The sequence below is a fragment of the Hemicordylus capensis genome, chromosome 5 (assembly GCF_027244095.1).
Source record: "Hemicordylus capensis ecotype Gifberg chromosome 5, rHemCap1.1.pri, whole genome shotgun sequence".
Taxonomy (NCBI): Eukaryota; Metazoa; Chordata; class Lepidosauria; order Squamata; family Cordylidae; genus Hemicordylus; species Hemicordylus capensis.
The window spans coordinates 103705231-103720292 of NC_069661.1; the positions used below are offsets into that span (position 1 = coordinate 103705231).

General features: G+C 42.0%; 1 protein-coding gene across 1 annotated transcript; it reads right to left on the reverse strand.

Annotated features, from left to right (window-relative positions):
• Positions 1-209: 209 nt before the first annotated feature.
• On the reverse strand, positions 210-15045 carry LIAS (lipoic acid synthetase). The gene is made up of 11 exons (XM_053254156.1): positions 14793-15045; positions 12014-12186; positions 10850-10943; positions 10081-10161; positions 9148-9304; positions 6049-6106; positions 5804-5932; positions 4643-4788; positions 4438-4508; positions 2721-2832; positions 210-1849 (listed from the first exon to the last, which is right to left on the reverse strand). Exons 1-11 carry the CDS (start codon positions 14880-14882, stop codon positions 1797-1799), a joined length of 1164 nt encoding a protein of 387 aa, XP_053110131.1. The 5' UTR covers positions 14883-15045; the 3' UTR covers positions 210-1796.
• Between the last annotated feature and the right edge of the window lie 17 nt (positions 15046-15062).

The following is a 15062-nucleotide window of genomic DNA, read 5'->3' on the forward strand; positions in this document are numbered from 1 at the left end:
GGTGCACCAGCAACATTACTGTCCCAGGCTGTTTGTATGGTGAAGAGTCTTGAATCGGGCCACGCTGCCAGTACAAAACATAGCACTATTATACCCTGTGTTAATGGAACTGGCCCAATGTTTGGGCTGTGTGGGGAATTAGCTGTTAAAGGGGTCAGCTCCACTAGTTTTAATTTGTGCAAATGTTTGGACTCAAGAAATTAAATCAGTTTCAAAATTTAAAAAAAGAATTTATTTGAGAGAGTGGGGGTACAGGAAGAGAATTGTGGTTAAAGCAATAAATTGTACTAAGCAATTAAACTAACTTAACTAACTAACTTTCTAACTTAAAGAGCAATAAAGTATGTTTCTAAATAAACCAACTGCAATGAGGCATTTTAGCTCAAGGTCTAATTGTGTCAGTTTCCTAGGTGGGCAAGAGAAAGAGACCTGAGAGATGGGGTTAGATTTAAGAAAGGGGAGCAGAGATAGTTTTGGGGCCCAAGGAGGGGCTAAGACTCATATTCACCTGATCTAGACAACAAGATTTCTGGGCTGCAGAATCTCGCTCCTCAGCATGGTGGAAAGCAGAAGGGGTGCAGGGATTAATATGAGGGATGACCACGAGAATGGCTTCTCCATGGGTCCAGCTTCTTATAGGTGCAAGGCAAGCTGGATGGATTGGCATAGAGACTGATCCAGATAGTAATTTCAAACTCTTTTCAGGATGCAGGAGGGCAGAAGCAGTGCCTAGTGGAGTCCCAAGTATTGCAAACAAGGGAGCACAAAGATGGTTTGTTGGGATCCTTAGAGTCTCCATTGTATAGCATGGGAGAGCACGAAGATTGTAGAGAGCATCGAATGCTTGGCATAATCAGTTCGTTAGCGTGTTGCTATCTCCTGGGAGGGGATGAGGGCAGCTTAGAGTTCACTTCTGAGTTCAGAGTGACCTCAGGAGTTTGTTTATTTGTTTATTTATTTATTTATTGTTAAATTTATATACCGCCTTTCAGATCCATGTTCCAATTTGTTGTTTGTAGCCAAATCTAGGGGCGACTATCCCACTGCCAACTAAGTGATCTGTCCCCATATGTACTATAAACTGAGAGCTCACATTACAGTACAGCTCCTGAGCATATCCAAAGTGCAATCTCCATGCCTGGAGATGCAACTGCAAACAGGGAGGCTCCTGAGAGTCAGGCAGAATAAGCGTGGATGGTAACACCAGCTCTGTGCAGATTTGTCAGCACAGCTAAGAGTGTATTATGAGCAGCTTAATCCTGTGTCTAAATAATATCAGACTCTTCACTACAAGTGGTTAGTGGTCCACAGTTATGAGTTAAGCCTTCAAAGATGTGATTTATGATCCAGCCACATTTAAGCATATTTAAGTTTCACTTCAATGGGCATGTACATCCCTCCTGCCAAAAATAACTGGAATCGAGAACTGCCTGATTTGACTGGGTTGTGTCTTATAACATGGTTTTCTTGTTGACTTGTAGGGCTAAACAAACCAAAAAGGTGAAATTAAAGGATATTGAATTATGTGTGAACATTTTAGTGAGAAAGCCACTCACTATATCCAGCAGGTCTTTATTTTGTCACTATTATTACACAAACAATATTTTAAATATGAGCTTAGGTGTCTTCATTTTCCAAATATGCTGTAGCTGTTTCTCTTGTCAAGCCAAATACTTCAAGGTGAAGTTTAGTTCTGATAAGTCACTGAAAGCTATTTGAATGCACTTCCTTTGTTTATGTTGCTGCTATTTGAAATGCACTAAAATGCAGAAGTCTTCCTGTGGGTAGTTGACATTTCAGATTACTCTTGTCTTTCTCTTCTCTACTAAATTTTTCAAGAAAAATTCACCTACACACAGACAAGAAGGAAATGAGCATGAGTACTCTCTTGCCAATATCCTAGCAACCAGATCTCTAGCAACTGCAACAGAGAACTGAAAAGACAAGACCCTTTGGTTTCCATTCTTTGGCATTAAAGGGATGAACTCTGTGTCAAACAGAGCAAGCTACACAGCAATTGTTTATATCTACACAGCCAGGGGTCAAGAAACATTGGCTCTGTTCACCAGCCAGACAAAAATTTTACTCGTTGAGCTATGTTGGTAAATGACTTGTCAGGATTTTTTTCACTCATCAGGCATCATTTTTCACTCATCATGGACGAGTTGACTAGTGGATTTCCTGAGCCCCGTACACAGCAATTTACATGGCCACCATCTACTGTGCACTGCCATTCGTTCCAAAGGAGCTTGCATGAGAGATTCAGACAGGGATGGAAGTTCTACAACTCGGGGTTTGAGGAACTGCACCCTATGCAACTTGTTTCAGAAATGGAATAGAATGTATAGGCATATTCTTGATAGTTATATAACATTTTCTATAAGTAAATCTATTTGGCTAACCTACATATCTAAAATAAAGTGGCTAGGTTGCAAGAAGCGCAAATAGAGCTTCAGAGACCTTTCTTATCACCTCTTCAAAATCCACTTGAAGGTCAGAGGAACCCTCAGGAACGGTGTGAAACAAGATGCAGTGGGATGCAACAGAAGGGAGAATCAGTGGAAACTGGGTGGGTGGGGATCTTGTACAAGCAGAAATACCTTTCTGCTCACCCAAGGCACCTTTAGCACCAACCACTAGCTTTGTAACTTAGTAGTATAGGGAAAGGGAGGTTTATAAATCCTTAGGGCACAGCTAATCCAACACATAGTATATTTTACCTGCTTTGTATGAAGAGCGGACAAGAGGCCCACTGGCAGTGTAATGAAATCCAAGGGAATTTCCGACTTTTTCCCAGTATTTAAACTTCTCAGGAGTAATATATTCTTCAACCTGGATAGGATGAATTAACAGTGAGCATGATTTAGTAACTTGGAAATGCATATTTTCCTAAGCTTAACATAAACAACATACCCATAATTGTTAAATTACACAGGTACATTGGTCTCTATTCCCATGGTAAATAGTGGCTGGCACAATTGCCTTACCTTAGGATTTACTTTTTTGCGGGGGGGGGGAGTTTTACAATTTCAGGTGTATTTAAGTGTGGAAGTAGACATTATTCCAACACACACTATTTCCAAACCATTGCTTCCAAACAGAGCTGAATTTGTGCACAGAGAGCTATGCAGATACTGAAAAAAACTACAGGGCAGAGAATGATTGTTTCCCCAAGAATAACGCTGCTATGCATGCTCACAGTTAAGGCTGCAGCCAAATGTACATACTAGGGAGTAAGCCCCACTGAACACAGAGGGACTTACTTCCAAGTAAACAAGCAAAGGATTGCAATGTAAGTTTACTTTATTGGTCCTATCCAGGGACCCTATCCACCCCCAGCACAGTACCTCCAGTGACTGTTGCTGGTGTCTATCTTATATTTCATTTTAGACTGAGAGTCCTTCAGGGACAGGGATCCATCTTATTTATTTATTGTTTCTCTATGTAAACCACTTTGGAAACTTTTGTTGAAAAGCAGTATATAAATGTTGTTGTTGTTTAACCTTTGTTAAGTGGGCAAAGAGGCATCTTTTAAAGTGGTGCCTTTCTTATATTCAGCAAGGGGACAGAAACTGTCCCTGTATATCCCAGCATAGCAACTTTTGCTGGTGTCTCCTACGTGTGCATGTTTTAGAACGTGAGTTCTTTGGAACAGAGAACCATTGCTATGTAAACCATTTTGAGAACCACTATGTAAACCATATTTTGTTGCAAATTTTATATATAAATAAAAATTATAAATTTTATATATTTATAAAATATATAAATTTATAAAATATATAAATATTTTTAATAATAATTCTTAACAGTGAGTGCTGTGGCACAAAGGTTGACTGGGAGATTAATAAAGCTCATGAATAAGCTTACCTATGTTCAAGTGTGGCAGTTTTAACATTCAAAAGGAGGATCATGTCCCTCACAATTTATGTTCAAATGTCATGAAAAACATTCTAGGGAAGCTTGTATCACTTCAAATAAATACTAACTGCTCAGTGATGCATCCAGGATTCTGTGGGCCCCTGGGCAAGGCACTCTTAGTGGTTTCCCCTTAACTGAGAAGAGGTGGAAAGGTGCAAACTAAGAATTCAGTTATATTGCTTCTGACTTGCTTGGCTGCTCTGTGCAAGATGAGGGAATGGTGTCGTTGGGATAATGGGTTCTTTATCAGTCTTGACACTCAGTCAAATGCCCAACCTCTTTAGTGCTGGCCCTGAATCTCCCTAAAGAAAAGTGCAGAGGGAACATGCAGATCAGGACAGATCTGGGGATGAAGCACAGACCACCCCAATTGCGTTTGCACTGTGCTCTGGAAAATGTCAAGTGAAAAACAGCTGGTGCAGATATGCCTTGAACCAACCGTAATAAACTTTCAATCCAGAAAGAGTGATAGTTTTCAAACACTGGCCCATGACAAATACAAATACAAAACATGTTTACCTTTAAACTGCGCTTTGTTGGTTGCATGTATTGTCCCAAAGTTAAACAGTCCACATCTGCCTCACGTAATACTATAAAAGAATAAAGCATATCTTTAATAGATACTGGAATCATGGTATGGTATTGTTGACTGTGTTCTGTCATTGAACTATGGTCCCTACTCCCTTTCAGTCATGACCTAGGTGCACACAGAAGCTTGACTCACGTGTCAGTGTTCTATATACTTGTTCATCTGTTTCACCCAGACCCAGCATGATGGAGGTTTTAGAAATTATATCAGGTTGAACCTTCTTAGCATGCTTCAAAACACGAAGGGACTGGTCAAAGTTGGCCCGAGGATCCCGAACCATTCTTTAAACAAGAAGGATAGCAATAATGTTTTGAGCATAAAACTGGATTGCAACATGGCTCATATAGTATTCTGCAGAGGTTGATGTATCAGAACACTCATACTAAGAAAGAATACAGAAAGTCAAAAACATATTTTCTAGTGTTTAACAGACTTTTTAAAAAAATCATAATTGGGTTCATCAGACATCAAGGATTTGGTCACAACAAAAATCATTACAATGAAGTGACAAAGGTTTTCTATTAAATTTGTCATTTCTGCTAATGCTACGTTCTTCTTGCGATATATATTGTAAAATCCTTGTGTTTTCATAAGTCCAGAATCTGCCTTTTACAGTTTCTACTCTCTTGTGTGTTTTCTCTGATCTTTATAACAACTATTGATGTGTTTCAGAACCAGCAAATATCTTCCCTACTCTGAAACAGGGAAACAAGCAGTTGGAAGCATGGCAGAGGAAAAAACCCCAGTGAAGGTGGATATTAACACAACTGGCTAACATCCAGAGCAGCAATAGCACAAGCCATTTCCATAGCTGCTTCCTCCTGAAGCCCTGAGCTTCCTTAAAAGTCATTGTTGAGGGCTGAAGGACCCTTGGCAATGGTACAGGCAGCTGCAGAGAAAGGAGGGAAACCCCTGAAACTGGGGTGGGACACCTTCTGTGAGTAGAAATAAGTGTCCAACGTTGTACAGAAACCCACTGTGAGCAGAAAACAAAAACAGATCCATGGCTCATCATCTACATTCAGAAACCTGAATGGGATCTGGCTGCATGTATTTAAAGGGCTTCTGTTCAGATTGGTAGAACAGATCTGCTTCCATCTGTTCAAAAGCAGAAACAGGCCCAATAATTTTGTAAGCAGAAACAGGCCCAATAATGATGCAGCATACATAGCTGGTCTGTCCTTGCCGTGTCCTTTTGCATGCATCTCTAGCTGAAATAAAATATTCTCTAAAAATTAAGCTATTCCACTACATAAGCCTTATTTCACTGTATGTATATATATCACCTTTCATCACCTTTGCAATTCTGGAACAGTTTCCACATTGTGGGCATACACATCTAACCCTGACAGTGCAACTTGCTCCACGGCTTTCATATCTCCTCGGAAATCAGGGGTTAAGCATTCCACTAGGATTTTTGGGTTCCTGAGAAACAAGGTTTAAAAATATACATAGCATGGTCTTTATATTATGAAGTATTAATGGCAGTCAGTAAAATCCTACAATTTTTTTTAAAGCAACCTCTTTAACTTTATTCATACCTTTCTTTTAGATGTGATACTGTCTTTGCAAAGTGTGTTGCTCCACCATCAGGAATATCTAAGAACAATAAACAGGAGATATTTTTACATGCAAAATGGGTATCTACTTTTATGAAGCTATGGTGGTGTTGAGAGGAGAAGTGTAAATAATTCTCATGAATATAGAATAACTCAAGGCAATGTGTAGGTGTACTTAAATCTACAAGCAGACGTGGACACAGAGGTAGCTTATACACATGGATTCCTTTGCTGGATTGGGAAATGCACATGCAGCTCAGCTACAGCAAGTTCAGATGTGTATTTGTAACATGATATACATTTGAACACAAGGTATCTGATGCTGCCCTCATTCACACCATAGTGCGAATGGGAATATGCATTTTCAGCCGCACTGCTGTGCTTGTAAGAAACTGCAACTCCCGCCACCATGCTCACTGCATGTGCACTGTTGCATGAAACTGAATTTGAATCCACATCTTATTTGGAAGGGATCTCATTGAAATCACGAACTATTAAGGAGAATCTGGTATGCTTGTTATTATTTGTGCGTTTTCTGGCTCTGCTGATTCCCACCTCCCACCCCGCTTATGCTGTGTTTTTGTCTTGTTTCTTAACATGATAGTGTGTTTTTATATTCCTTAGTCACCATAAGAACCAACTGTAAACCAGTATGACAGGTTACAAATAGGGATGTGCACGAACCAGTCCGCAGGCCATGTTAGAGGCCTGCGAACCGGTTCGCAAGTGGCCTGGTCCGGCTGTTCGAAGCCGGAGTGGGGCGTGTCGCTTTAAGGGCGAGGGAGGGTTGTACTTACCCCTCCCGCCACTTCTCCCCCTCTAACGCTCCACTTTTTAGTGAAGTTTTCGGGGTGGCAGCGTTACTCCCTGCCGCCCCTGCCCTCATGTTGACTGCGAAAAGCGGAAGTAACTTCTGCGCACGTCACACACAGGATGGCTTACAATATTTCAAAAAGTATCTTACTTGGTATGTTCCTTGTAGTTATTCTATCCCTCCATAGTTCTTAAGTTAAAAAACAAACGAACAACCCTATACATTCTATCATGGAATTATTTCTTGAATTGTTTACACCTGAAAATACCTTTAGTACCATAGTGTTGAAAAATGTGGTGCTAGGAACATATTTGAATCCCAGTCAATCAATCATCTTTATTAAAGTCCAAGACCAGTGTAAAATAGAACAGTAGAGCATGATTCAAAATAATAAACACAAATTATGGACCCATAAAACTATATTACTTTAAAATTACTACTCTAATAGTGTTAAGCTATATTATGAAACTGTAAAGCTGCTGTCTTTAGAAAAGAGGGTAGCTATGAGATTATTAAACAGCTGTATTTAGAAAATTATGAACATATAAAATGTGAAATATATAAAACTAGCTGGCCCTGTGCAGAACATCTGCGCCCTAGTTCTCCGTCTCACACCCCTCCCCAGACAATCTGGCCCCCTGCCATCCGGGATGGCAGCAGAGGTGGTAAAACCTTCCCACTCCCCCCCTCCCCCACCGCAACAATCTCTCTCCCTCACAACTTCCCACTCTCTCTCTCCCTCACAACTCTCTCCCTCTCCCCCATCCCTCAGCCTCCCACCCATCTTCCTAGGGAGAGTGGCATCGCTGCGGCCTAGGTCGGCTCCTACCGCCGGCCTCTGTAGTGTCACCTTGCTGAGCCTCCTTGCGAGGAGGATGGCCTATCTGGGTGAGAGAGCACACCAAGAGCCGGCTTCCACCACCCTGCTGAGTGTCCTCATGAAGAGAATGGCCGAGCTAGGGATTCCCTTCCAGCCTGCATGGGTGGCCCTTGGTGCGCTCTTCTGCCCCGGCTGTCCTCCTCGTGAGGAAACTCAGCAGGGCGATGGAGGCCACTGCTCAATGTCTCTTTTTCTTCCTTGTAGCTGCAGCACCGCCGCTTCCTTGCCCCCCCCACCCCGCAGCAGCTGCCCCTCTGTCCGCTGCTCAACCCTACTCCGTGCCTTCTCTCTCCTCTGGACAACTCTCGCAAGATGCGCCACGTACCGCAGGATGTGCGACATATGTCCTGTCCTGAGGCTTTTAAATATATGATGCAAAAAGCAGTGGCTAAAACTGGGTATATAAAATAAGGCATCTAAATAGGAACACTAAAAAAGTCAGCAGTTTAAAACGATACAGAGCTGATGCAAGGGAATGGCCTGGTAGTCACGACCCGACGGATCCTACACACTGCCATGCAGAACTTGGCAGTGTTACACATGAAGGCCGGGTCTTCATCTGAAAGCAGCCACTGGGGATAGACCTGGTTTGGGCAGCCAGGGTACATGCGAAGTAGTGGAAATATAAGCTTGGCCCAAATGTCTCTGTAAAAGGGGCAAAAGAGGAGTACATGTTCTGTGGTTTCTACCTTCCCCGTGTCACAGGGACAAAGTCTCTCTGCAACTGAGATTTTTCTGTATTTGAGTTCTAATACAGCGGAGGGAAGGGCATGACAATGGGCGAGGGTAAAAGCTCTTCTGTGGCACGGGGCTTCTAGCTGTGACAGGTATGCGATGGGGGAGTTGAATCCTAATCCTCAATATGCTGCATATGATAATTTATTTTAGGTTCCTTTATAGAGATTCCTTTCCCCCCCATAAATGTAGTTATAAGAACTGAGAAGGACCTGAACATTATTTTGTAGTACTGTTTCCACTCAAACAGCAACTAGGAGTGCTCTTCTGAATGTCCAAAGCTGAATAATGTGTATTGTCTCTTTGGAACCGCTCCCAGTACAGTCATCTCCATGCAATGTGCACTTCGTGGGGGCGGCGGGGGGGGGGGGGGCTCTTTACAGGAAGCAGAGCCTTATATCCCTGGGAACAGCTGGGAGGTTTGTGCAGATAGCTATGCTAGAAGTAGCAGCCTCCACATGATTCCAAAGTGGTGGCGTGCATTAGTTAGCTTCTGACATTTCAAACACCACCCTGAGACCAGAGAGAAATATCTATAGACAATTAACTATTTGCACAACTTATAACACCTAAGATAAGCATTAAGTGATTAGATGCCTGTATACACAGCAAGGACATTTTCTTTTTTAAAAAACCAGACATATAAGCTTACCATCCCTGTCAACAGAGGTCAATACGACATAACCAAGACCCCACTCAGCAATTGCTTTCGCTGTGTTGTATGGCTCTTCAGGATCTAATGGAGGTGGGGTTTTTGCCGTCTTTACTGAGCAAAATCGACATCCTCTTGTACATGTGTCACCCATTAGCTGAAATAAGAAAAAGCATGGTGTATGTTTGTTCTGTGGGTCTTCAGAAAAGAACTCTCTACTATAAAAATTCAAAGGTTCTCAGCAGCCACCCTGCAGAAAAGAAAAAAACTCTTTCTGTGCTTCATGGCTAATTTAAGCAAGATATGATGCCCAGAACCTGCAAGTTGCATAACCTCACGGATCACCTCCTGTTTCCTAGTGTGGTCACTGGTCACACCAGTTCACAACAATTCATTGAGATTTTGCTTTCTGAGTAAAGACCAAGCACCTTTCTTTGATACTCATATTAATGTTATGACACAAACTAGGGCTAGGAACTCATACAGCCAGATTATGCTGAAAGCCAGTTTGGGTTTCACCCCTTGGTAGATAACACTGAATACACGTTAAGAGTGGCATCATCTGTTGAGCTTGCATTAGTTCTTGTGTTCCCAGAGCAAGACAGCACCAACCCCTGCTTAACTGCACACAGCAGCTGAAGTGAGTTCCTAAAACCCTATGGCACAGAGGGTAAACATGCCATCTATCCCTCCACATATGGTCTCCTTGTTACCAGACAACTGTGGGATACAACTTCACAGGATTTCAGTAACACTATTCAGATCATGCAAGAAACAGCCAGTTACTTGATCACAACCCACTATTTTCTAAAACGACAGGAGCAACAACATGTGGTTCCCTCTTGCTGTTTTCATGCCCCTGAATAGCCACAGCAGAGAGCTTTCTGAATACTGAAGTTTGTTGTTGAGCTGATTCATCAATGGCCAACTTACCATTATAGTTGCCGTGGCAGTAGCATACTCGCCCCCACCCCAGCATTCTCCAATGTTTGGACAACGTGCTTCCTCACATACCTACAGTTAAAATGAAATGCAAGTTATACACATTGTGATGAGGACATACAATGCCTTGCATATAAGGAGTGTGGCCTCATAGCCAGCTTTATACAGTAACTACTACTGTCATTACATTGTGCAGGAAATTAAGATTATGCACAATAGTCACAATGCCATAGTTACCGCAACCAGTCTCAGCACAGAAACCAGTGTAACAGCCACAACTCCCCTGCTGTAGTGTTGATATATACTCACACACACCAAACTACAAGGGATAATTTGTAGTAACTACAAAGTTGTGCTAACTACAATTGTTGTAGTAACTATAATGGCAGGCTCCAGAAGCTATACAGTATGCTTCTTTTAAGTATTTCTGAAGCATGCATGCTAGCATAATCCTGATCTGGCCTCAAGCTATTCAGGGGTGGATTTTGCTGGTAAAAAGCAGAGTTTTGACAAGAATGGGATATTGTAATGAATACAATACAATGTAAGCCACTATTGTAACTAAATAAGGTACCACTACTGGGAATAAAATACGGATTTTGAATCAACCTCTTTAACATTATAGACTAATTCTAAGCATATTTGCATGGAAACAAGTCCCACTGATTGTAATGGAATTTATTTTCAAGTAAGCATCCAGCCTTAATCACAAGAATGAACAGGACTACAAATTATGCGGAATTTCACAGGCGTTCGTTACCGTATGTAGGTTTAAGTTTCGCAATGTATTCTTCAATTTGTTATAGTTTTTTCCAGCTGGGATCTGAGTTTTCAGCCATGGTGGAAGTCGTAGCCTATAAACAAATACAGAATTATTTTTGTTTGCTTCATTTTTCATTTTAGTAATATGGAGATTCAGTTAATTTATCAAACCTATAAGAACATTTCACAACATTCAGAGAGTTTTCATAAAAACTTTCATTTCCTCCTGTTACTCAGCAGTGGCACTCTATATTTCTTTCTTTTTCCCCCAAATTGAATTTTTATTTATTTTAACAGTAATAATATTCATTCATAACAAACATAATAAACAGAAGAGGACTTCCCGCGCATCTCTCTTCGTGAAACATCAGCTATAAAATTTACCCTTGCTATAATAATAATTCAAAACATAAATTTAAACCCTTACAAACACAATTAGTCTACCCAACCTGCATTTTTTCTCTCTCTCTAAATTTCAAATCCAGCTGTAAGGTCCATAGTAGGAAAATAGTTTTTTAGATACACCAAAAATGGTTTCCAATCTTCTTTGAAACATTCTAAGTTTTGGTCTTTTATCAGTGTTGTAAGTTTTGCCATCTCTGCATATTCCAAAATTTTTATCAGCCAATCTTCTTCTGAAGGCAGTTCATTACTCTTCCATTTTTGTGCGTTTATTATTCTGGCCGCCGTAGAAGCATACATGAAGAATGTTAAATTATTTGTAGAAATTAAACCTTGTGTTATTCCCAGTAGGAAGGATTCGGGCTTCTTAGGGCAGTGGCACTCTATATTTCAGGCTAAATAGATAATGCCGAATTCTAAAAATTAAATTGGTACTTATTATCTATACCATACCATACCATATAGAATAATACTATACTATTACACAACCTATATAGTAGAGAGGTAAAAACTTGACAATTGGTTTCAATCATGATGCCAATCTTTGATTGAAGCTTCTTATTTTTACTATAAGAAGTTGCTTAAGTATATGTCCTTTTCTTCTCTCCTCCTCCACCCAAAAACATGCTTTTTAAGACGCTGACCTACTGTTTAGGTAGAGGAGGAGTTGTTAAAGAGCCAGCATATATCTTCCTAAATGAATCTACACCTGCTTATAAGTAATTCTAGTAGAAAGAATAATAAACACTCTTTTAATTACCTTTCATTTTTCTGGCGCTTTAAATTGCCTTTATATTCTGCCCACTTGGTTCTGTCTGAAAGTTCCCCAGAAACAAAGTCTTGTAAATCAGGCCCATTTTGCAAACATGCCTTCTGTTCTTCTGGTAATGAACTTGATGCTCTGGATTGGTTGCACTCATTGCTTCCAAACACCTATGAGAATGTAATTACATTTATCTGAAAATGTGATATAGAGCTTTAAAAAAAGTAACCCCAGCTTTATGCAGTAGCTGAAAATGGTAGACCATGATCAGAAGAGTCTCTTCTAGCACATACAAGAGTTTATGCCTGCATAGACCAGGGTTCTCTGTGACCTGCCTTGCCGTGCAGCAACACCAAACTGCATCAGAGACCTCTTCTGAAATGTCTCTAATTTTCAGGAGTATCTTGTCAGCAGTGAGAGGGAGTGCTTTGGGTTGTGGGCTCAGAAGTCCATGCATAGAGCTTCAAACAGTTGTTCGGTTTCCGATGTGCTAACAAAATAAGCTACATTCAATTCAATAGATTTTATTCTGAAAGAATAATCTAGATAAAAGGCTTCTCGCTCTGTCTTAATATAAGTCTTCCTTAACAGAGCAAATGGCTTTTAAGGGAGAGTATTCAGAAAGCAGAGGGAAGCGAGCAGAGATTTCTCCAATGAGCAGTACCATCTATCAGGATATGCTTGGAGAAGCACACAGCTGCATGTTACACTGCTGCCCAGAGAGAAAGGAGCATGTCCACAGATTGCTTCATAGTAAATAAAGAGAAACACAAAGCCTTGACCGCAGATGGATGTAGGAAAACAAGCAACTCTCCCTGGCAACTAGGCCTATAACCAGCTCCAAAAAAAATTTTTTGGGGGGGATTGCAGAAGTCAGGGGAGGCAGGTTAAAAAATGTTCAGTGAAAACAGTCAGTGAGGCTGGGAAGGAAAGAGAATTTTTGTGTGTGCCAGGTACACACCATGCTACCAGCTGGCGACGGGCCAGTGGCAACATACTAGGAGATCAACTAAATCTTTACAAACCTTAGCTATACAGGAGTCAGAGAAAGTAATCCTTAAAAGGTATATTAACATATACTTCTGCTTAAAGATATAACTCGTTCAGACTATTGGTCCACCTAACTCGGTAGGCCTGCTCTCACTAACTGTGGTTGAAGCATTCTCAGCATTGCGACTTTTTTTGTTTTTAACTGGCGATAACAGGGACTGAATCTGTACTATTCCATCAAAACAGGGTATCTGATCTAGGTGAAATGGGGTACTCTTTATTTTGCATACATTTGCTGCCCTGAGACTTCGGAATACGCTCCCTGCAGAAATAGCCTTTCTGTCTCCGATAGCTTTTTAAAAGTCTTTGAGGACACATTTATTCACCCAAGCTTATTAACTAGAACTGTGGTTTTAAATTGTTTCAAGGTTTTAACTTTTGTTTTTATTTATGTTGTTGTAAACTGCCCAGGTAGCCATCTAATGGTGCAGCGGGGAAGTAACTTGCCTAGGGAGCAAGAGGTTGCTGGTTCGAATCCACACTGGTATGTTTCGATATAGGAAGCGATACAGGAAGATGCTGAAAGGCATCACCTCACACTGTGAGGGAAATGGCAATGGTAAACCCCTCGTGTATTCTACCAAAGAAAACCACATAGCTCTGTGGTTGCCAGGAGTTGACACCAACTCAATGGCACAACTTTACCTTTAAAATGCCCAGGGAAGCAAGTTTGGGATGGTGTAAAGGTAAAAAGGTAAAGTTGTGCTGTGGAGTCAGTGTTGACTCCTCACGACCACAGAGCCCTGTGGAGGGGCTTTACCATTGCTATCTCCTGCACAGTATGAGATTATGCCTTTCAGCATCTTCCTATATCACTGCTGCCAGATGTAGGTGTTTCCCATAATCTAGAAAACTTAAATAAACAAAAACAAGTTAATAAATCTGCAAGAAGTTAAAAGCACAAAAAATGCCCCCCCAACAGATACAACACACACAAACCAACAAACAAAAAACCCCACAAACTCCCAGCACCCATAACCAGAGAATGGCATGGGGGGTACACTTCACCCCAGTGATGTAATGTTGCCAGAGCACTCAAGTATTTTGAAGTCTTCACAAATTGCATTGTGAAATGTGAAATTTTATTGCATTTATTAGACATTGATTCTGAAAATTGCAATTTCTGTTGATTTTTGCACTACTTCAATAAGTGCCCCAGACTGCAAATTGTTTTTAAAAGCCCATATAACCTCCCCCCGGACTTTTGTGGGGACCCCCAAAACTTTTAGGCTGGCTACAGCATTCGGGAGGTAGGTCTAGAGGGGAAGCGAAGGCAGCGTACTTTTCTCGGCCTTTTGGCTCAGAACAAGTGCGCAGTGTAGCTTTCAGGTACGCACACAGGGGTCCCAAACGCACCTGTCGCTCCCCAACCCTCCTCCAAGATTTAACCTAATGACGACCCATGAAAAGGGGCTTGAAACCTCCGGCCGCTCGAGCAAACGGCCACTCTAACCATGCCAGGAACAACAAGAAGGCAAAGGGCAAGGCTTGTGCCCGGGGCAGGCGCCGGCAAATCGGGACCGACCCTGAGACTCGGGGGCTATCAGAGCGTCGGCGACTGTCTGCGGAACCGCTGCCTGCTGCCCTTCACTGGAGGGCGGCGAAGAAGGGCGAGGGGTGCGGAGAGGAGATCCAGAAGGGCTCTAGATCCCCCCACCTTGCTGGGCACCCTTCCTACACCGCCGCCCCCCCCCCCCGCCTTTGGCGCCAGCGTGAGCGTACTTACCGGCGGCCTTCCCAACACCGCCAACTTTTTCAGGTTCCCCGAGGCTGCGGCTACAGCTCCACGGGGGAAACCCCCGTACAGCAAAGACATATCTGGCCGCAGACGGACACAAACAGCCCCTCCGGCCTGGGCCAGTAGCCAGATTCGCTTGCCTTGAAGTTCAGCACAGGCGGAAGGCTCCCAATCGGAGAGCTCAGCTCTCCGCTGGCTTGCCCTGCTGACGGCCTAGCAGATACTCTTTGTTCGGTGATTGATTAGCCTCGCCTCGAT